The sequence below is a fragment of the Ambystoma mexicanum genome, chromosome 11, assembly GCF_040938575.1.
Source record: "Ambystoma mexicanum isolate Mex_15411 chromosome 11, UKY_AmexF1_1, whole genome shotgun sequence".
NCBI classification, from domain to species: Eukaryota; Metazoa; Chordata; class Amphibia; order Caudata; family Ambystomatidae; genus Ambystoma; species Ambystoma mexicanum.
The window spans coordinates 561743492-561767425 of record NC_090934.1 but is presented as its reverse complement, the minus strand read 5'-3'; the positions used below and the strand labels follow the sequence as shown (position 1 = coordinate 561767425).

The 23934-nt window shown below is 44.5% G+C and overlaps 1 protein-coding gene across 1 annotated transcript in view; it reads right to left on the bottom strand.

The window, feature by feature from the left end:
- Positions 1–297: 297 nt before the first annotated feature.
- Positions 298–23934, bottom strand: part of FBXO3 (F-box protein 3) — a 1552568-nt gene continuing 1528931 nt past the window's right edge. The window contains exon 11 of the mRNA XM_069623397.1: positions 298–1313. Coding sequence (XP_069479498.1) covers positions 1200–1313 — 114 coding nt within the window. The 3' untranslated portion in view covers positions 298–1199. The remainder of the gene's footprint in view (positions 1314–23934) is intronic.

The window sequence follows — 23934 nt, the reverse complement described above, 5'->3', positions numbered from 1 at the left end:
GATCTCCTTATTATAGGCTTTACTGTTCAGTCACTCTACCTAGTGAGAGTTTGATTGGACTTTTGTGTTAAGTCTTGTTGATTTATGTTGTCAGTGTTCCATGAACAGTGCGTCACCCTCAACATAGGAAACATGGGAGTTTCCCTATGAATTTTGATCCAAGACAGTGGGGACAATAAATATTGGTATACAACGCCATGCATTTGAGACCTCACCCTCCATTGTTCCAACCCAACAAAATATATACACGCAACAACTTCTTTATTCATCAAAAAAGAGGCAACTGAATCACCAAGCTAAACGAAAAAAGTCTGTATTAAATACCATTCCCTCATTCAGAATCAAGATTAGATTTACAGAAAGTTGCATCAGGGTGGGAGAAAACAGCATGTGCTCATCTGAACAAAAACATCTCACTATGCAAACGGTCCAAAGGGACTTATCACACTAAATCATAATTTTAGGACAGTTTGTAAATTCTGATCTGTATAACCAAAAAGTACTTTGTTACATGTGAGACATGAGCTTTATCGCCATCAAGAGTTGGGGAGCAGTGTTGTGCAAACATATATTTATATGACAATGATGGATCTATGGTAGAGTGAACAGATGAAGGTTTTAAGAATGGGGTAAAATCAACTCAAATGCAGTCTATAATTAAAAAAGGCAAGGCAGTAATTAGCCTTTAGTGTCTATGTATCCCAAAGCAAAGGGAAATTCTGACCCACAGACTGAAAAAAACACAAATTACTGAAAGCTGTAAAAAGTCAAAGTATAATGCTTACATTGTGTACAGGTTCACCTCTGGTGCATGAACGCTGAAAAGCGAGTATAAAAACCCCAACATCCACAAATCTTATTTTCAAACATCTCAAGGATTAAATTACAAAGAAAACAGCATCCAAACCCATTCATATGCTTCAGAATTTATATTATGACCACCAGAAGTAGTTAAGTTGGTTGGGGCTGACATGGGTTAGACCCCATGACTATGAGGCAGGTCTCAAGTTAATGCAAGAAATATGTACATTGTTCAGTTTCCATGGCGTTGGTTAGATTTTTCAGTTGCGCCTATGTGGAAGCCAAAACACAAAAGTTCGATCAGAAGTCCATCAGGCAGTGTATTAAGGGATGATAAGGGATACTGTGACAAAGGCACAGTGAAGTTTGTCAGGTGTGGCGCGGCACAGTGAAGTTTGTCAGGTGTGGCGCGGGCAGCGCATGGATGGATCAGGAAGCTCCAAGCCACGGCGCCGTGGACGCTCTTCATAGTCGTCTGTGTCTGTCGAACCCTCTTCGCCTGTGGTGCTCTCCTAGGATAAACAAGAGCCAGTTAAGTGAATTACATTTTTGTTACAACATGCATGTTTTCCAAGGACCTGTGTGCACAGCTTTCTTAATAGGCAGCTACATCTAATTACTCCTCTCACTCAGTGATTGCAAGCCAGATTGGATAGTGATATGTTAATTAGCATTCACCAGAGCGCTTCTATGCTACACCTTTGAAATAAATATAGCACAGCAGTGAGAAAATGCTTCTTTTCAAAATAATTGTTTCAAATGAGATAATGAGCATCCAAAGTCCTTGTTAAATTATTGACTCCCTTGAGAGAGCACCATTTTTACAAAGGCAACAGTGCTAAAGTTTAATAGCCAAACTTGTATTAAAAAAAGGTTGCATTTTTTTTCCCTCAACCAGGGTTTTAATAAATCACCTGAACAATGGAAACGGAGCACATGGGCATTGTTAGTCATAAATGTGTGTCAGCATTCTTTTTTCTCTTTGAATCGTAACTCCCCTTCTCCAACTCCCACAAACATAAAACAAGCCGGAATTGTCCTGTAGATATACGTTTTCTATATTAGGAGCATATGCAAAGGAATTCTTTCAAGTCGAAACACACTAGAGCCCTTATTCTCTTTGGGGCACATACAATCCATGCAGAACCTTGAGTCTACTCTTAGGAGTGGTGACTAGAAACTTCAAAAATTCAAAGAAAGGTGTTTATTTCAAAGACACAAGCAGTTCACTGTCGTCCAATGCATTGCAATCTTCTGACCGTTTTCATGGACCCATTTCTAAAAAATGAACAATTCCTGTAACTAAACTCCATATCTGTATTGTGAACACTCTTGTTTGTAAAACATATATTGACCTTTTGTGATAATAAACACCTTCCTTTGAATTTTACAATTATATCAAAAGAAATTCATACAAGAAAGGACCACGAATTGTTGCAATTAACCTTTTTTTAAACGTGTTTAATTATCAGAAATGTAATGCGTTAATATACACACAGGGTCCTTTCAACTGCATATTCCTGGATTGCCTACTTTTCTAAATATGGGCTGTTAATTTTTTCTGTTTGTAGACGTAATAAGGGAAATATTAGGATCAGAAAGGTTGTAGAGTATGCTTACCAGTTTACATTTGCAAGTCTACATTTGGTGCTGCGTATATTTTCATGAACTGAGTGCTGTTAAAATGTATTATTTATTTGGGTGTTTGCGGAGTGCTACATATCACCTTGTACAAAGCAACATGACATGCTGTAAAACGATATAACAAAACATTACATAATATAGCATGAGATAGGTTTCATAGCATACTAGTATGACAGAATGACATCTGATGAGGATGGAAAATGTACTTTCCTTTATTTGTATTACCACAAAATGCAGATAATTAGGTTTCTAAAAGTGGGTGGGGGGGGGTCTCTCAATCAGACTGCTTTCCATACATGCTCTATGTCAAGATTATAATACACGTGTGCCTTTGCTGAACCAGTCATGTATTTTTTACAGCCCCAGCTCTGTAGTGGCAAAAAGCATGTGCATCCCTGACAGCTGCTGAAACCCAAAGTTCTGGCAGGCAGAAGTGGCAATTTAGTATTATGCATCTCTGAACTAAATTATAATAATTGTATGCCTTAGTCAGCCTGGCGCTCGACAGTTCCTGCAGCTCCAGTTCTCGAGCACACTCAGCAGAGTGACTCACTAACCATTTACCAATATCAGATACACCATGCCACAATTTGTATGGGCTCCGTGTATTCTGAAATGGACGACGACACAATAGGCTAGGCACCTTTTCCGGACGCCTCCTGAGCGACGAACAACATAAGATTCATCGCCTCAATTTGCCTGTTTTCAGCCACACGACAAACCAGACGACGCACAGCTGACATCTATCCTTTTCCACTAATACAGGTGCACCGCACCCGACGGTCTATTTCTAGACGCTAGACATCTTTGGTTCCTCCCACCTTCAGCAGTAACACATCGTTAACTTAATCAGAGACACAGGTCTTGTGCTCTGACTTCGACATATTTGGGTCCTGTTACCAACTGCCCTGATGAAGGCGGATCATCTTCTTTTCTGAATAAATGACTTACCTGTTTAAACCGCCGAAACGCACTACTACAAGATGGGAATGAAGGTCCTTTACAGACCACATCATTTACCTGGACCGCAAACTGTTAAGAGTCCACCAACTGATGGAACGCCCCTTGGGTTCCTTCTAGGCTCCCCCTTCTGCTTTGGCAGACCCAACCCCAGATAAGAATCATTTTCAATTCTGGGACATTCCTACAACTTGAGAAAAGGATTCATTTCCTTCTCGTATTTTAAACAAACGTTTTTTTTTTTTAAATCAGTAACAAAGTTTGGATTCAAAGATAGCTTTTTTCTAATTAAAAGACGGACGGATCAAGCATGTAGTTTACACATGCCTTCCTCTGTGTTTGTCTTGTCTCACCTACCGGTCAACTGAAACTGGGTTTGTTCTTCACTGGGTTTTACGCAATTGCTTTTGGATTTACACTTTCCTTAGCTAATGGTTCTTGCATTGATTCCTGATTTGGGTTAATTATGTGAATCTTATGTTCATGTTCAAGAATGTGTATTTGTTGATGTAAATGTCATTTCAATGTGCCCCGTGTACTGTGCTTTACTGTAGTTTTTCTTTTCTTTTTGTAATTGTTACATTGAAGATTTCTGTATGATTATGTTTTCAATAATAACATGTTGATTTTTTATACACTTGGGGCTGATAAGGTGTCTTTTGTTCTCCATGATCGAATGTAGAAAGGAAACTTTGTTGAAAAAGAGGATTGGACTAGGTAACGGTGTTCAGATAATTCAACCAAAAGGGCCAATCCTCGACGTAATAGCACTTTTTTTGTCTTAGTCAGCCTCGTGGCACGTGAACCTGTCAATATAAGCCATTCCTAGTTGTGACATGGTGACTGTTAAGAGTAGAAAATTGTGCAGCCACAAACATTTTATATCACACTAGTGTCAGCTTGGTGAGCAGGGCCCAACTATGACATGACTGATGCATATTGTTTAGACTGTCTCCAGAGCTGCTTTGTAGAACAATAACCGCAATGCTCCCTCTCTTTTATTTTCCTCCACAAAGGGTAACACCGTACGCCATGGCAAAGGAGCTTCTCCCAAGTGGTCTCCTGGGAACAGGTACTTCTGCGGCAACAGTGATATAAAGCTTCCCTCACACCAGGGTGTTGATCACTGAAGTCCCTTAAAAGTTAGCAGACATGGGAAGGAGCAGAGTTCGAGTAGCCAGAGAGTAGTGTTGGGCTGAGGGGAGGGGTTCTACCATCAAGGGGCTTTTTTTCGTTTCCTGTCCCCAGTATTTCCTGCAGACAAGATACTCTGGGTGTGATGTTATAAGGCAAAGGACCACATGTGACAACAACCTGGATTGGTTCCATGGAGCAGGCTTACTTTGCACCAACCCCCTGTTACATTTTGCCTGTGAAAGGAGATAGGCACTCCCTCATTCCCTTTTTTATCTTTGGACAATAATTCACACAACCTCTGGTGGGTGCATGCTCCATTCACTCCAAGTCATCCACCAGTGAGGTGAAGAGAGAAGGCATTCAAGGCAGAGGGAAGCTCCCAGGCAACAGATGGGGTGAACTACTGTGGACCAATGTCTGCCACTCTGCTTGCTGTGGCACCGGAACCAGGACTGTGCACTGGAGGAGTACTCCATCTGGGTGTCAGCAAATTTCCTAGAGTAAAAGCTGTGAGGAGTCAGAAATGTGAGGCTGACAACTTTTAGATGATATCCCAAATATGCCTTTTTATTCAATCATAGGTTTCAATAAAGACCTCACTATCACTACCCTGATGAGGATTTCCCTGCCTAAAATAAACTAAAGAAAACACTAACAAATGATATCTGGCCCCAGGATGTTTTGCTATAACTTATAAATGTCAAATGAAAACACAACTTCTTATAAGATTCAAGGAAAGATAGCTTCTTGTAAGGTTCAAAGAAACCACTCCTTGTAAGATTCAAAGAAAAACAGCTCCTTAATGTTAGCACTCTCTTCTCAGCTCTCCTTTTAGCACCATAAATCACAGTTTGTATCGATGGGCCTCATTACGAGGTCGGTGGTAACCCGCCGGTGCTACCGGCGGGTTGCCACCAACCTTGTAACACTGTTCCGCCTCCTGAGATCCCGGTGCCACTGGGAAATTACAAGTCCCCAAGGGCTGGGATGTCAGGCGGCAGAAACTGTAAGTCCCCTTTCCCGTGGAATCTGACAGGACTCCACGTAAAATGGGGACACGGAAGCACCGGCACCGTTGCCAACAGTGCTTCTGTGAAAACCATGCCTGCAGGGGCCGGGGCTCCCAGCAGGTCAGACCTGCCAGAAGCAGCAGCCTGCGCAGGCATTCTCATAGTCGGGCAGTCCAGAAAGGGTGCCGGTACATTGCTACCAGCACCCTTATTTCCAGACCGCTAGACTTGTAATGAGGCCCTTTGCCAGGATAACTTCACAGCACTTTTACTTCCACCTGATTGACTCTCATACCAGGTCCACTTTTACCAAGATTCACCATGCAGGTGTATACTCACCTGCCCAATAGTGTTCCACAATCAACAGTGCTTCTGACGTTTTAAATCTGCTGACAGCTAACAATTTTACCACAGCTTCAGCAGCTTGCAACTTTGCTTCAACAACATTTCAGAAAAGACGAAAATTACTTTAGTGACTCAACACTTCCAAGTAAGCAAGGCACTCTTCTTTTGAACATCCACCTTCCAAAAGGGCAGCCTCTTTGCCACTTCGTCGTTCTGCAACATCAGTAACCAAAATGCCCTTAATGGTGTAATTCTATCTTTGCTCCTTTTGACTTTGATAATGTTTGTTTTTATACCAGCTTCAATTTTATGTAACAGGCACAATCAACAAGCTTCATCCCTTCTCTTCCTGTTGACCCCATAAAATGAGTGGTATGCCTTGTTAGTCTCTCTTGGCTCTGGACAATGCTTGCACCACTCTTGGCTTTGGGCAATGCTTGTACCACTGTTTGCTTTGGGAAATGCTTGTTCAGTGAAAATCACAATTTATTAAAGTTCAGTCACTTAGATTCAGCGCTACAATGTTTTCTAGTGCTTCATAAATGACTTCAGTTAACCTTCACTTTGGAATAATTTAAGTACACTCGATCGATTAAGTCTTTCATCTGTTTTCTTCAGCTCAATATTCAATTAGTGTGATTCAGTTTCATTCATATGCGAGTGCTACTAGAAAGTATAACTCATATGCAAGTGCTACTTTTGTTGCATTCCATTATCCGACAATCACTGGTTGGGTTAGCAACGTTTTCACTCGCACGCAAGTGATTCTCCTTAGCTACAGTTGCCTGCCCTTATTTGTGCAAGGGATAAGAACGCTCAGTAACACTCATGGATTTCTGTCTTCACTCCCTTGGCGTGCTGCAGGATTTCAACAGTTTCTGGCTCCTTTTGAACAGACCCACTTCTTCGTTGAAGTTGTCTTCATTCCCACCATGCAGTCACGGAGCTCGTCTTGCTCCTGAAACCCTCGGCTGCACACCAACTTCCAGCCACGGACTCCAGCACGCTTCCTGCTGCACAATCTCTGCAATTAGATTCACATGGGGAAAAGCCATCCTCCTTCACGCTTTCCGCTGCGCAACCTCTGTACTTCAGATTCAGGGGGGAAAGGACACGCTCTGGACCGGCAGCTGGAATCAGCTTCTCAGTGGTCCACCAACCTCCATTTGGACTGTCAACAATGCACTCTCCTCCTGCTACTACTACTACTCCAGCTCCACCTCCATCTAATGGACTGCACCCGAGGGGGCCTTTTAACTCTCTTGGCTACCCTCAGGTGTGGGTCATCTGCCGTAACAAGCCGACGGCTCTTGAAACATTGCTCTTGAGCCCTCTTCCTCGTCCCAGTACTTAGGGGATTATGGCACTTGAAGTCCTCAACAACAAGATTAGGGGTTCATATTTCTTCTATTCCCATTAGAAATGTGGGATGTCTGAGAAAATTAAACAAAGGGTGTTTCCCAGTCTTCCTTACCCGTTTCCCCCACCCATATGATCCTCCTGCAGACCACCACCCCCAGTGTCGGGAACAGGAAGCGTCTGTCCTTTCCTGGCCACATGAGAATGGTCCCAGGCCAGGTGTCCTTGGGGAATTATTGCCGATTCATCACAAATCCCAGAAAGGAAGGACTCAAACATTACCATGGACACCCAGGATTGGGTCTCCCCAGCAACCCAGAGGTCAAATAACACACTGAGCCCTGAAATACCACATTGACCTGCTTGTGAACTACATGACCTTGGACATTGCCTTCCTGTCCCAAGCTTCTTCATGCCAGGTGTCATTGCTGCATGTGAAGCACATCGTTTGTTGGACCCAGTCTTCCAGTCCCCCAGCCTGATGCCGGATCAGTGCCTCACAAAGGGCCTTGAAGCCTGGCTTGATGCAATGTTAGGATGGATTTCTAGAAAGTCCTGGTGGACAGATTTTAGGAGGCCACACTAGTTATGAACATGGGGCTCTGAGGGGTTAGCCAAAAACAAATCAAGGTAGTGTGGAGAGCGGTCAAGGCTTAGCCTCGGGAGAGAGTGAGTGGGGCCAGGGGCCCTCAATGAGTCAACACGGTATGGCATAAAATAATTAAATTTAGCCAGTTACAAAAATACAGTTACTTATTGAAGGCCTTCAGTAACACACTGGAAAATGTATCTAAAAGGCAGAATTATCACACAATACTCCATGATACAAATATATTCAATCACCATAGGTTCAAATATACATACGATATCTTAATCAGCAAAGCAGATAAGTAATTTAGATGAAGTAAATGATGGAAACCAATCACAAGAGCAATAACCTAGCTTGAAAAGTTCAAACTCTAAGATGAATGGAACCTTGTGCCCAAAGGTCACAGGGCCAAACACAATGTTTCTCACCGGTATGAGTTCTCTGTAGAAAGGATGAAATGTGCTTGTGGTGGTGTTAGTTTCAAACTATTACAAAAGGCAAGGTAAGTGTTCTCCTTTCTTCCAAACCCAAGGCTAACCCAGGGGCAGGATACTCAACCCGGGTTCGACGATCAAAGGTGAGTGGAATTGAGATAGGAGACAAAGGGACTTATTCCCAATGTTATCCTATGGAGGAAAGAGGGGGACAGACACACTGATGTGTACCTAGCCCCCCGACCCTGATTTTCCCGCATGTCATGGTGGATCATCAGGTGGTTGCTGGGGGCTCGATTTTCCACCGTCTGTTCCAGTGAGACGTACCATGGAGTTGCAGGCTCGAGGATTTTTCCGGTTGAATGAAAATGCAGGATGCGACCCTTTTTAGGCAGGAAATGCAGAATTCAACAATGCAGGCTTCCTTAAGACACTTCAAGGATGGAGCGAGACGAGTCCCAGCGCTGGTCACTGATCGTAGATAACAGGCGTCATTCCAGTTGTGCCGGTCAACCATTGGAGATAACGGGCGTCATTCTAGTTGCTGTCACAGCAGCTGCTCGTGGACCAGTTCCGTGGATGGTGGGAAGCTGAAATTCAGGAAGAATGCGACTTGTGGCACAAGCTGGCGACCACCAAAGTCTGGGCTTCAATTTGAAGCAGCAACAGTTCTGGTGAGGTAGCCCATGAGAGAGCTGGTCTGTCCACCGGGCTGTCCAGGGACACGTTCGAAGGATCTGATGGGCTGGATCCTCAAGAAAGCATTGATACTAGTTGGCCCCACTAGTCCAAGGGCTGAAGCACTGCTCAGGGTCTTCAGAGATCAGGCAGAGGAGCAGGGCCTCAACCAGACCAGACACAGGGAGGGATACTGGGCCACTTCAAGATTAGTCTTCGGATCTTCAGCAAGCTGCTCTCCTTTGAGCGATTCTTGGCTTCAATGCAGAGCTGAAGAACAGCTGCACAGGTGCTCTTCTTATCCAAGATTCAAGCTGGAAGCAAGTCCAAGCCCACTGTGATGATTCCTGCAGACAAATCACGGAACCCCAGCCCAAAGTCTCCTCCCATGGGTTCAGGGGAAGGCAGTCGCTACCTAATCTTAATCCAAGGGGTGGTATCATGCAGGAGGATCACATGGGAGGAGACGGCTATCAGGGGGAAGTGATGACTTCCTTGGGGGAAATGCAGTTTTCAACCCCTTATGAGGATGAAAGCCCTATAATCCCCAAATACCTAATGGCTTGCTGTTATTGTACAAGTCCCTCCCATGAAGCTGCCCAAAGAACATGCTATGAAAAGTCATCTAATCAGAGTAAAATATGTACTTTGCTAAATCCAAGAATGACATTGTGAGTCCGGCCGAGGGTCCAGTCTCTCCCCAGTCCAATGCTTTTGTTTGATGGAGGTGCATCATGTGTCAAGCTGCTGCGGTGCCTTTAAGCTGAAAGGCCAGCCCAAAAAGGTCGGAATTGTTGTGTAACGCCGGCGCGTGAATCCGGCTGAGAGACCAGTCTTTCCCCAGTCCCTCACGAGTCACTTCCCGAAAGCTGCCAATACTTCCAGTGCTTCGGAAACTCCAGTTTCACTATTTAATTTGGCAGATTGATTGCCGAGTATATGGAACAAGTTGGGCACACAAGCTCAGCAACAGCAGTGGCTGTGAACAGCCTCAATGAGAGAAATTGACTTGACTAGCAAGGTGAGTGAACAGGCTGCGAATAACGTGGGCGGGACGCCAGCTCATTCGCGGAACATTTTACATACACAGATAATAACAGATATCCACATAACTGTAAACGCGGTGTAGAAGGAAATTGAAATAATTGAAAATGACATAGAAAGCAAATTGACCATTCTCGATGTTACGGATGCTGAACTCCTGAAGGCTGATGCTGTCATTAAATATGCAAAGGCTAACCTGCAAGAGAACCCTGTGTTAATACAGACGGCAGTTAATCTTGACAAAGAAGTTAATGATCTCAAGGCATTTGAGTGGAATAACCGGCACCATGAAGTAGAACGAAAACAGCACAGCAATGAAAGTGACGCTGTAATCAAAGCCGTTACGGAGACGAGAACTAAGGGGCAAATTCATTCAGCTCACACGCTCAAGCTGGTTGTAGGTCAATTGGTCGAATCTAAATGGTCGACAGGACAAATGGTCGACACCAAAAGGTCGACAGGTCAAATGATCGAATTTCTTTTTTTTTGTTTTTTCACTTTTTTTGGGGGGTGGGGGGTCCCCCCAACCCCCTTTTTTTCCCTAAACGAAAACCTAAAAAATATATATATATAAATAAAAAAAATGTGATCATTTGTCCTGTCGACCAAATTGTGTCGACCATTTGTCTGTCGACCATTTGACTAGACACCGCTCAAGCTAGCTCATGGATGGTAGTCCGTGCTGAGAATCAAACTTGTGCAGACAATGTTGAAAGAAACAAGCTAACATGGTTTCAAATGTGTTTCAAAGCGCTTCAAGGCAAGGGAGGAACAAGGGAAAAAACAATGACATTCTTACAGGCCATGAACAGTAAGGATGTGAAATTAACTATCATACTCGGCCTGACAACATTTCAGATAGTGCACGAGCTAAGACATAAATAAGGAAGGGAGGGGGAGAGTGGGAAGGAAATGGAAACATACAGGTGACTACCGCAGTAGGCCTGATGACAATTCTGGGAGAGCCGGAGAAAAACAAAAGGTGAGGGAGAGGGGTGCAGAAAGGGTGGGGAGGTCCAAAACAAGTGACTATCGTACTAGGCCTGACGACATTTCAGATAGTGCTGGGGGGAGGCAGCGAGTAAGGGGACGGGGAAGTAGACAGATGAGGTTGCTATCATACTAGGTTCAGGGACAATTCTGATATATGTGCATTGAAGAAAGGAAGGGGAGAAGGGGAGAGAGGGGAGAAAGGGAGACGAGGAGAGAACAGAGAGTAAGCAGTCAAAAAGAGTGGAGAAGCAAGAGGGGAGAGTGAATACAATTGCAGAAGTCAGTAATAACACATAATGTTACAAGCCAGGATACAAGATGAAGATGGGAACAGCATAAGTCAGGGCCACCATGAGTACAAGATGCAAAGGAAATGAGTTGAGAAAGGGTGATGCACCGTGAATCAATGAAGTCCATAAAAGTGAAATCCAGCATTGGCCACAAGATGGTGATGGTGAAACCAGAATGTATCAGGACAGACTCCTGCAGAAGTAGGCTGGAGGGTGGGAGGCGGAGCAGGGCACAAGAATCAAGCAAAACAGGCAACACCTGTGTGCAAGAAGGGAGGGGGCACAAGAGAACATCACACAGGGACCTGGGGTGGTAGGGATGGCCTGTGGGTACAGAGGGAGTAAACCCACGTTGGTGCATGCTTACCTGCTGACTGAGCAGGGGGTCGGGCCCTGGGTCCTCCTGGTCTGAACAGGTCCAAACAGGAATTTCCCTTTTCTTCGTCAGCCCTTCGCTTCGGACGCTCTGGCGAGCGATGCCCTTGATCTAAGAGCAGGAAGGAAGAGGCAGGGCTAAGAAGGTGGGTGGTGCTTAGGCCAGATGACCTAAATCCACTTGCACCTGCTCCCCATCTGCAAAGGAAAAGTGGGGAAAAAGAGTGGACCCAGGAAGGCACCAGGTGAGCGGGGCTAGCTAAGTGGGGAAAAAGACCAGAAACCTGGAGATGACCTTGATGGCAAACGTAGTGAAAAAAATGCAGTTGAGTCGAAGTGAGCAACAGCAAAGGAAATCGCTACCGAAAGGTGTGCCAATCTGAAAAAAAAACTTTAATGATGAGCAAGAAAAACATATTATTGCAAGATTAAAAGAGGACGCCGCAGAAATGAGGGATCGTATATGTGAACAGTTACTGAGCTTCTCCTTTGAAGAAAGGTACTCGAACACAAATGTCAGTAAATACATCTCAACTCCCACTGCCACTGCGGTATCCAAAGGAAAACAACAATTCTTTTCAACTCTCAGACTCCGTAATGACTTGAATGATGAAGTGAATGGTTATAAAAGAGATCTAGGTCAAAAGGGGAAAACTGCGAATGCTGATGAGCAGTCTCCAGTAGACATCAGCAATGCGCACAATGACAATTGTCAAGCGACCAACCTTGACTCGTCGAGTGTGCAGTGCTCGCCGACCTACTCGCCGTAGAGTAATCGCTCGTAGGAAAATGAGTCAAACCTGCAAAGACCACAACTTTCTAGCGAGGCTGTGACGCAGATTCATAATAAAATAATGGCAGCTCTTATAATTTTGCTTATAATTTCATGAATCATTGGGAGTTTCGAATGGCAGAACTTTTAATCCTACTAAGCCGCGCTACAGAAGCCAAAAATCAACAAACAATGCCCATCTCTATGAAAAACCATTGCAACACCTAACAAGAGATTGAAGTAAAGTGGTCTTAGAAAACATACTTACAACAAAAAATGAGGTGAATTTGAACAAGGAAAACCTAATGAAATTGCTACATTGTGTTCTATCTTTAAGAACTGTAAGCTCGGACGACATTGCAATTATTGAATATGTAAAAGAGACCAGATTAGACTGGGTAATATTACATATGAAATCACAACTGACAAAATATCTCCTACTAACAGCCCCATCTCTCCCTTACTACTTGCTATGGCCAGGTGAGTACCATGGTGCATCCTATGTTTCCATGGAGTATATCTATTGCTGCTACTGGAGCAGGAGGTAGTGCGGCTACACCCTGCTCTTGGTCAACATCCCACTCCTCTTCCCCGTCTACTTCAGCTACCACATCCCCTGATCCTTCTACAGGCACGTAAGCATACTCAACACTACTATAGCAGGGGCATCTCCCGTCCTCCCTGCTCAACCCCTGTACCTGTGGCAGTCGCCTGGTCCTCCATGTCCACCTTCACCCTTCTGATAACTGATTTATCGAGCCTGACAACAACCTGCCCATGCCTCCACCTTCCTTCTACATCCTTTGTCTGTCTTTCCTCCTTTTCCTGTTCTTTGTCTTTTTGTCGCTGTAGAAACACCATCTCCTCCTCTGCTAGCCTCAGTGCTTCATTCATTTTTTCCCCACTCCCGTGTCTCTACCACTTCCTGCAGCCTATCCTCTATCCTAGCAGAGAAAAGCCTAAGCTCCTCCTTCTTCCTCGTTTTGAATACTCTATTCACGCTCCCAGCCTCACTCCCTCTCACTCCTCCACCCTTAATCTAGCTGCTAATCTAGCGGTCACGGGAGTTACTGCCTTCCCGCTCTCTGTTCGTAACCTCTCTGCAGCACTAATTATTGAAGGAGCCACTTTTCCACTACATTTAAGATCCCAAGTTCTAGGAACCGCAGCTGACAGATGTTTATGCTGGAAATGCGTTACAGAGGCAGTGGTTCCCTGTCCTTGTCCTGAACTCCCTTATGTGTTTTCTGTGTTACTTTCTGCACAGGGGTCCAGTTGGGACCCCTGGCATTGCAGCTCTTTCTCTTTTTGGTTGTGGTGAACAAAGACTATTGGGATACCCTTATGGCACCCATGGGTGGGGGTACAACCCTGTACCTCTAGTGTATGTTTTTGGGCACCTGTGTGTTGCCCACAAAGCAGGGTATGGGCTGGTGGCAGCTACATGCTGATGTGACAGGAGCTCTGAGTATCCTCCACTTTGGGATTCCCAAGCCCTGCCATCGGAATCAGTGGATTCCTGATAGAAGGCAACATGGCCCATGGAGTGTCTTGGTTTCTATTGCCTGTTACCTTGTTTTCCCAAATTCCTGGGAAGTCCGGACTCTGTCCCTTCCCCTCACTGGCTGTTGGGTGGAAGAACCACATAAGGTCTTTAGGAAAGTCCAGGCCAGACTTGTTAAAGCCTTTGCAGAGACTGTATGTTGTGGGTACATCCTTGGGGTGGGACCTGTGTGTGACCAATATGCATTCCATGTTATGGGTGTCTGGTTTCTGTATGTGTCACACAATGAATGAGACAGCCCTGCCTGAAACTGACATGAATGCAGTGTAATGTGCTGAAAGGCTGGGTGCTTGCCCCAATCCACATTCCTTGTTATGCGTGTCTGGGTGGAGTGAATGGCCTGAATGCCTGTTGGCCTGATTGGCTGCCTGCCTGCATAAATGCCCTTTTGAGTGATTGGATGACTGAGCCTCGCTCAGCCAGAGTGAATGAGGGACAGATGTATATATCTGGGGACCTCTCACTTACCAATATGTCCAGAAGCTGAAGTCGAAACTTGAAGCTGACCCCTGAAGCCCAGCTAGAGGAGAAGATTGCTGCTGCATTTCCTTTGATGTAATCCAAAAGCTGTCGAGTCTGTCGAGGACTGATACGAGGGACCATCGTGCAAAACCTGCTGCTCTTCATCAAAGTAGCCTGGAAGCCAGTTCTGTGAGTCTGACGTCTGGAGAAGGGGTCCACTGAGAATCCTGAAGAGAGCGCCTGGACATCGAGGGTCGAAGTCCATTGGCGTTGTCGAAGTCCATTGGTGTCGACCGGGTTGGAGGATTTCCATGACCGCTGGAAGCCAAGTTAAATCGTGTTGCCCAGAAGCGGGGACACCTCGATTCCATGCTGCACGCCGCCCTGGTGCTGAGAAAGCTACACTTTACCTAAGAAAATTTGAAAGAGGGCTCCCTTGCCATCACCGCTGACCACTTTGTCCTGCTGGAGAAAGTCGAAGGTCGCCGGCTGCCAAGGAAGTCTGCCGGTGGGTTTCCCGCCACCAGAAGCAGACAAAAATGTCCTGAGAACACTGACAGAGTGAACATTCGAGGCCCAGCCAGTGGTCGAGTTCCGATCACCGAAGCTATCCGGCGCCTGCATCCATCACTGCCGAAGGTGTTTCAAGTCCACAGAGTCCTATTTGAGGCACCAAACATTTTGCATCAAGGCCTACCACACGCCTCATCTCCCCAGGACTTCCACCATCGAGGAAATGATCGATCGTCGAAGAGCACCGCGAAGGTCAAAACTGCTGTATCACAGCAAGTATTCCAATTTTCCTCAAGGATTGAGACGCCCAGCGGCTCCTCCTTCAAAGGGGGCCCATCCTCGAAGGATAGCCCAGAAGCTCACGGTCTCCAGAGCTCTGGTTCTCTCTAGGCTGGACTATTGCAACAGCCTCTTTCTAAATCTGCCGACTTCTACTCTCTGCCCTCTGCAACTCATCCAGAACAGGACTGCGAGACTTGTCCTTGGCCTCAAGCCCAGGGATCGTATCTCTCCAGGACTGAAATCTCTGCACTCGCTCCTAGTGGCTGCGAGGATTAAGTTCAAAACCCTCTACATTGTTCACAAGGCCTTCTGGGGCCTGGAGCCTCAATACCTTCAGCTCTCTCTTCCTAAATATCTCCCTTCTCGAGCTCTTCGCTCATCCACTCCAACTCCCTCAGGGTCAGTCGCTTCTCCAAGCAACGAATTGGTGGTAGACGTCTTTCCGCAGCTGGGGCCTCCCTCTAGAACAGCCTCCCTGAAACTTAAGGAGAACCATCTCTGGTTGCTGAAGCACCTCAGAACCTTTCTCTTTGGTCCTGTTTTTTCTCCTCCTCTCCCCTGCTGACTTCCTGGCTGAAACAAACTGCACTGGTTACCTGGCCAACCTCTGATCTCGGGCCCAGGTCCCCTCCCCCTGCCAGTCGCACACCTGCACTACCATCCTGGCAACTCCCGCACTTAGGGACTGTTTTCTGTATCCCAACAGTTCCATTACCAGCACTTGACACATGATGTCTGCCCTTACCCTTGTACTTGCCACCAGATGGCTGTACTTTACTTATTGTTATTTTCTTATCCCATGTACTGCACTTTCCCCTCTCCCCCATCCCATGCACTTGAGCGATCTGAAAGACACCTGGCCTAGAAGGATTATTGTCTATCTTCCCTCTGTTCCCCCTCCGTTGCCACGTTGCGCCTTGAAGCACTTGTGTATAGGTGTGTTATAAATGCCATATCATCTCATAATGTGCAAGAAACTCTCCCACTTCAGATACATTGTGGTGGTTGAACTTTTCTAACCAAGAAGCAAGGCTTAATGAGCATGTAGGACTGGGCTTGTTAACTCTTATTACTGGTTGCCCAGGTGGGAGGATCCTCACTCTCCGAAGAAAGAATTCTGCCATTGCTTAATGTTAACCTGCCTTTCTTTCACATTTCTATGCTGATAACACTTACTGAATGATTTGTATGCATTGTTATAACTGTCAGCAGTTGATGCATTTTAAAGGAATATAAAGTCTAGGTGTGGTGCCACAAAGAATTGTATAGATTTGTCATTATAGTATTACCAGATTACAAAGTGTGTTATTGAAATGTCTATATATATCTGAACCTTAATTTTATATAAAGAGCTGTGTCAGCACATAACAGTGTGTGTGGACATTCCTTTGTGGTGGCTTGGGGACTCAGTGGACTTAAGAACCAGGCAGCATCACCTCCTTAGAGCGTACGCCTTGTTTTTCTCGTCCATAGCTACCATATAGAGAACCTTGGATAGGGTGCTCTGTGCCTCTTCCCTTCCATATGGACGGCAGAAGTAAAGATACCCCCCTCCAATCTTTACAACAGAGGCGCTACCTGTGTCTGTCTCGTAGCTACTGGGGTAGCTGCTGGGGAAAATGGAGGTAGAAACTCAGGGTCGGTATACCCCCCTGTGGGCGATAAAGGATAGCACCCATACAGGGGCAGTGCAGAAAGAACTCCTGCACCCTCCTTTTTCAGCTCTTCTTGCCCGATTTTAAAAGTATGGCCCTCCATGTCTTTTTCATACATGCGCCACAGTTCTAAGATATTTAGCCATTTCTCCAATTTCGAGCCCCTATGCTTCACAGTCAAGAAGGTATGTACATTCTCCAATATGCCTGTATGATAGTTTCCTTCGATAGGCCAATAATTGATAATTTATCTCTTTCCAGTAACCATTCTCTAAGATACTTTTGGATTTTTCGCCTTATATCCGGGTAACACATGGCACAAATGATTCAACTGAGTCTCCATACTCCAACCCAAGTTTTCAAAAAATAGCTCCACAAAAAACCTTTCACTGAGTCGAACATACAGCATAATGTCATCCAAAGAACTCCCCTTTTTATCCTTCCCCAATACCTTAGTCGTCCTCCACACTCACTCACTGTATTTGTTTATACCGCAATTACCTCGCTTCACTATTTACTTCAATTCTACTTCTCATTCATACACAGAAGACAGCATCTTATCAAAAAACTCACTGCGTCAGCCAATATCGCTGTGATATCCCTACCACTCGAGCATAGGAGGGGCGCAATGCTTTCCACTACAGCACCGCTTCTCTCTCTCTTTTCACTAGTACGGATGTCTCTACTCAAGACCGTCTTTTCTTGACTACAGGAGGTTTCCCCCTTCACTACTTTGACTAACCAAGAAGACAGAGGTGAGGGCTCTGCCCGCACAGCCGATACACCATAAAGACTGCCAAGGGTATATTTCAGAAAAGTATTGGACTTACTATTAGATGCCACCCCAACTTTGGGTGAGGACTCTGGCCAACCAGACAAGCAAATTAAAGGGTACCAAGACAACTGATATGGTGGGTGTGCCGGGTATGGTACCACCTCACACCTCTAAAATAAGAAAACATGTAATACAAAATATATACAAGGGACTTACGACATAAAACCATTCAATCACTCTGTCAAAACATCCACTTTTCAAATCCTTGCACTCTTGATTAATTCCAAACCCCTGTATTACAATTCCAACCTTAGTTTAATTTAAATGTAATGTGGTCAGTTCAAAAGAACTTTTCACAAATTATAAATATATTATTGAAAATCCATTCATAATGTGTTTACAACTTCATGTAAAAACAAAATATACAATTTACATTTAACAAATATTCTAAAACTGTTTTAATAATACACAATATCGGTTCCTTCCCTACTTTAAAAGCATTATGGTCCTCAGCCAGACATTGTAAGGTGCAATTTGAAGCGACTTGTATCCAGTATTTATACAATAAAACCAAAAAGTGTTGCTCTTAATACTTTCAGAATTGTGAACAAATTTACCCAGATTAGTCATGCATATTGTCCCGTTATGTCGACACTGAGTTAGTTCTTGCTGTGCCATTTCTAACTTATTCTTAAGGTTACACATACAGCAATTTCTGTCTTCAACAAGAACTCCCTGCTCAAGACCAATACATGCCAGGACCGGGAGTTTACCAATTCTCAACAACATTAGAAATCTTTGTCAGGTGATGAACGCAACGCCAAATACCCCGGGAGGTACCTTAAATTTATGAATACATTTTTGTGCATCACTATAGTTTTTATGTTTAAGTGTAGGTAGTTAGACTCCCAGTCCCACTTTTCTAGTTTATCAACAAATGACTTTTGAAGACTATGGGAATCTTTTTCCCAATCCGGGGTCCATAAGAGTGTCTTCAGCATTGTGTTCACTAATTTTTCAAAAATGTCTTTTTCTCTCGATCCTCGGGTTTCGCTCAGTAGTTTCAATGGTGGGTACACGGTCATAGACTTAGACCTAATATATAGGAAAGACTTTCTTTTGATTGCTAATGTAGGTAGCAAAATTAAGCCCAATTCTAATCTTAGTAATTCGAGAGGAAAACTAGGGCCAAGTCTGAGTATAGCCCTCCAGAACTTACCCTCTAGAGCCAGGCCAATATATATATATATATATATATATATATATATTTTTTTTTTTTTTTTCATGGTAATGTACTCCCATTCATTTGATTAAGGCCTAATTTGAAGTCCTAATTTGGTTATTTTGATAACCTTCCACAGCTATCACATCTAACACAGTATTCCAATTCCACTATTAGTCTCACTTTGAGAACCTTCCACACTACCAAGGGTAAGTGCTTTTATGATTACCTAACTAGGGTTAGGACAGACCCATTAAAGATTCCATCTCTCTGACAATCATGGCATGCTTAATCTGACACACAGAACAGCTCAACATGCTACTATTGGTGAGTCTAACTCATGCTATCTTACGACACCCTTATAATAAAGCACCGGATTAGCTATGTTCTCACAATTAAGACCTGCTCACGATAACATCGAACGACGAGGACAGACTCCTCACTATATCCTTTATTACTCATTACAAGGGTACCCTGTAACACAATGCATGGGTGCAACGCTAATTAAACCAGCTCACAACCATTTGGCAAACCATCACCCAGGTATTTTGGGTGCTTCAACCGACTCACCCTACAATTTGATTGTAAATGGACACTTTTAGTAACAGGTAAAGTGGGGTTAATGAATAACTGAGTTGAGCTTGAATAATAGGCAATGTTATGCTGGTTCCTAGTTTCTAATATTTCTTCTTCACATGTCTCTGTCTGCTCTTTTTCTTGTCCCCAACCATGACCATGGTATGTATTGACAACTCTCATGCACACTAATGTTACTGTGAACATACACTGGTCCAATTGTTTTTACTTGATTATTGTGTTATTATCAGCCTTGAAAAAGACTCTGTCAGTCGAAACACGTGTTGGCTGAACATTTTTCTTTAGAGTGTATCTCATTAAAATAAGAACTGTGTTGAAAGACAATATGACCAACGTATTTATAACCCTCTTTCCAAGACGAGCGCAACTAACTAGTACCAACCTGTCATTACACTTTTCCAGGGTTGGGAGTAGAGCCCCGAGGTTATAGTTGTGCTGCACGCCTAACCTACTGCTTTCCAGGACTAGAGCGCACCAATAGGTGGCCATACTCATCCGTTAGTTTCTACATATATATATATATATAGTGCTTCTCTGCGATACAGCATAGTGGGACAAAAGCCCTACCTGTATGGTAAAAGGATACCTTAAAGACTGAATCCAGCTATATTGGAAATCATTGCAGTGAGGGCACTTGCCTTCTTACATTTCTCCCTGATCGTCTCTGAGCATCCATAACAAGTGCTCATGATAATAACCAATTATGTGCAGCTTTTAACTTGCTCAAGATATTGATCATTAACTGCTAGTTTAGGGACTTGTTTTGCTTGGTACGCAAAGTGCATAGCTTTTGTTTTCTCATAGTTTATAATGAGACCGTTTAAGTCTGCATAGTTTTGTCATTCCTGCAGTGATCTCCTGATGCCGCTATACGTACGGTCACATAGTATCAAATCATTAGCATACAGGATACAGTTCACTGTTTCACCCTTGATTTAGGGAGACCGTTGTTTACTTTAGCCAACTTTATGGTTAAATAAGCTAGATAGATAGATGTTGAACAGCAGGGGTACCAATACACAACCCTGCTTCACACCTTTCCCAGTGGCTACAGGGTCCATGTAGGAGCCCCTACCGCCCAATCACACTTGCACTGTAGTGATCCCATGTAATACACATATGGCTCTCAATAGGTTAGAAGGGCAACCCAGTTTTTCAAGCTTGTACCACACAATATTCTGGTCGATTCTATCGAATGCAGCACGAAAATCGACCATCGTATAGATATGGTCCATTTCTACTTTTGGTTTCATTTATCAATCAATCCAGCAACTTTATACAGTGGGTGGTCCTTGACTCTGCTCTAAATCCCATCTTGAATCTGTCTAGAATATGATTTCCACCCATTTGGTCCGCTGTTGTAGTAGCAACAACGTAAACACCTTCCCCGTTATGTCGAGCATTGCTAATAATTTGCTGGATCAGTCGGCTTGCCCTTTTTATATATTGGTACTACAAGTGGTTTCTTCCAAGAACCTGGAATCTTCCCTTCCTCAGAGACCTTAGTGAATATTACACACAATAGTTCAAACCAGAATTCAGGATTAGTCTTCAGGACTAAATTGGGTAATCCATTCAGTCCAGGGGTTCTGGATTATTTCATTTTTCTGACAAGGTTAATAATATCAATTTTATTGAACTGCAAGTCGTAGCTTTGTGTTTCATATGCGACTGTTCCGCGCATGATCAAAGGTACGACTATACATTGAGTCCTTAGAGAGCTCCTATAGTATTGGTTATCTGCTGGGATTTCTTGTTTTTATATCCATTCAGGAGTTGCCACATTTTACTAGTGTTTTGAGTAGTGGCAGCAGCTATAAATCGCTGCCATTGGGTGCATCTGTGCGAAACCCGCCACCATTTGATCCACCGGCGGTATCTGTTTTTAATAAAACGTATAGTTCTTTGTGTTTGGGATGGGGACAGTTTTAAGTTATTTTTTCATGAATGTCTCTCCTCATTTGTCGTTTAGCGTTTCTAATTTGTCGGTCATATCCGTGTCTGTGATCATTTCTGATGTTTAACTAAGCGCAAATTTTGCACTGATGTTGCCAATCCAGGCCTCAATTTCATCGGACAACAGATTTTTAAAGAATTCTACGTCGCTCCGAAATTTGCTCTACATATATTTACCCATTTTGTAGACATTTCTCACGGACCAACAAATCGTACTTCCACTCCGATTTATTTCCAGATCCCCTGAGTGGGCTGTGGTATTGTCGAACGTTGGGCCTACCACCCTCAAAACAAAACTTGCATCAAAGGAAACCAATCATCTTTCCCTCCTTGCTTTACCTCCAAACGTACACTCACATGACCCGAAGAGCTCTGATGTGGTGCTCCGTCATGTCGCCCTGCACAGCTGGACCACAGCACCACACCTCCAGGGATCAGACTGACCTTTAACCAATATGGTGTCCGCCAACCTCTCTTCACCGTGCCCAAAAGATTGGTCCCTGCGGTGAGGTGCTGCAGCCGAGTGATGCGGACAGAATACCGCCAGCGTTTCGGAAAGCCTGGTGTCTGTGAGAAACCTGAATGTGTCTCACTTATTAGTCCCCAGGCATCTGTCATCCAGGTGGCCAGGACACGGCCATTGCTAGTGGATCCAGTTCCTGGGGGTGGACTAGTGAGGGAGGATCACCTGGATGGGGGGTCCTTGGAGAATGGAAGTGGGACACCAATGGGTAAGACGCGGTATTCCCCTTCTTGTTATACCTTTTCCCCATCCTACCCCGTAGGATACTCGAACACTCTACCCCCCACCCCTTGGTTTCCGACAGGAACACTTTCGCACACCACGAAAGACGATGGACAAACACCAAGGCCATTTACCTGACATGTCCCAACACAGCCAGGCAAAGTCAGGCAATTAACGTGAATCACAAACACCTGACGGCCCTTTCCCATCCCCACAGGGATAAAAGGTGGAGCACGAGAACACAATACGAGCAAGGAAGATCGCACGACGAGAGAGCTAACTAGTACGACAATTCAAGAGGAGGAGAAAGACGGCGCAAATCGAGAAGATACCAAAGCGGGAAGTGACCTTGCCCTTTTCGACAGATGCCTGTGAAACCCCCAGAGAAGAAACCGTAAGACCGCGAACAATAGCCAGCTTGTGTTACAGCATATGTCAATGGTACATGGACGCCTCCTCCGCTGACAACCAAGCCGGAGAGAGACGCTTGGCCTCATTGTACCGGCCTTGACTTCACAGACAAGAAAAGCCAAGCAGTTCATCACAGCCGGTGAGTCGAGGGGAGAGCCGATACAAAACCGAACTGTGTTGAAAGAAAGTGGCAAACGGCTGATTAAAGAAAGTACAAGCAACTATTGATACTCGAGGGGAAAGTGGGATAACAGAGACAAGCACCACGTGGGTGTTCACTTGAGAAACTCTGGCCGATTGCCATGTTGTTGAACTATTGTAACCAGAAGGCCTTGGGAGATAGGCGAGAAGGGGGTCAAAGTGGTCATACAGGGGTCTAGTAAAATCCTCTGTACAGTCGAAAGCCTTTGACCGACAGATTGTGAAACTAATGGAAGAGAATCCCACATCGTAAAGTTGGCAAGAGCCCACCTGACCAACGGATGGCGACTAGGGGCGAAGTCTGAAGTCCCGATTAACAGTGTATTGACAAGCGTAAACCCGGCAGAGGGATGTTCACAGTGAACTGTTTAAAAAGACATTAGGTTTTGTGGATGTTACAGATGAAAATTGTGTTGTAAGCCATAGTGAACCCGGCTGAGGGAGGCTAACAATCGAGAGGGATCCGACACCGAACAAGGGGGAACCCAGGGGTGAAGAACGATCACCCAAACAGAGACAATCAAAGAAGAACTTTGGAACCAGTGTTGATTTTTTGTATAATTATTTTGGTAACTAATCAGACGCTCGGAAGCAAGAAGCCTGATTACCGAAGGGCCTTATACGTATCACCCAACCTGCAAGCAGAAAGGAACTTTTGTTTGTTATTTTGTTGAAGAAATTAGGTCATCGGAGGCAAGAGACTTTTCTGTAGAAAAGAGACTTAACCACAGCAGGCCCTGATAAGCTGAGAACAGAGCGGTTAGCTCATGCCGGGTGAGCTTGAGCGTGTGCTGTGTTCCAGAGTCCTACCTTGACCCATGCTCAAAATGTGCGGAAGGGAGACCCACCTACAACATCCTGACTTATTTGTGAACACTTCTCTCTTTCCTTCTTTCCTGCGAACCCTATCCCACACTCTGTCTTTAGCGTAAGGATTGGCAACAGGTTTTTCTTAGTGTAGGCCCTTTTATTTGACAAGACGCCACTAGGACTGCCTCATTATTTGATGGTTGTAACTTGCTCCCAGTTTAGATTTAGGCTTAGATTAGGCGTTTTTCCAACCCGCAAATTGTTTAATAAACACCCTTGAACTGTGATCGCTTGCATCTGCCTTTACTGT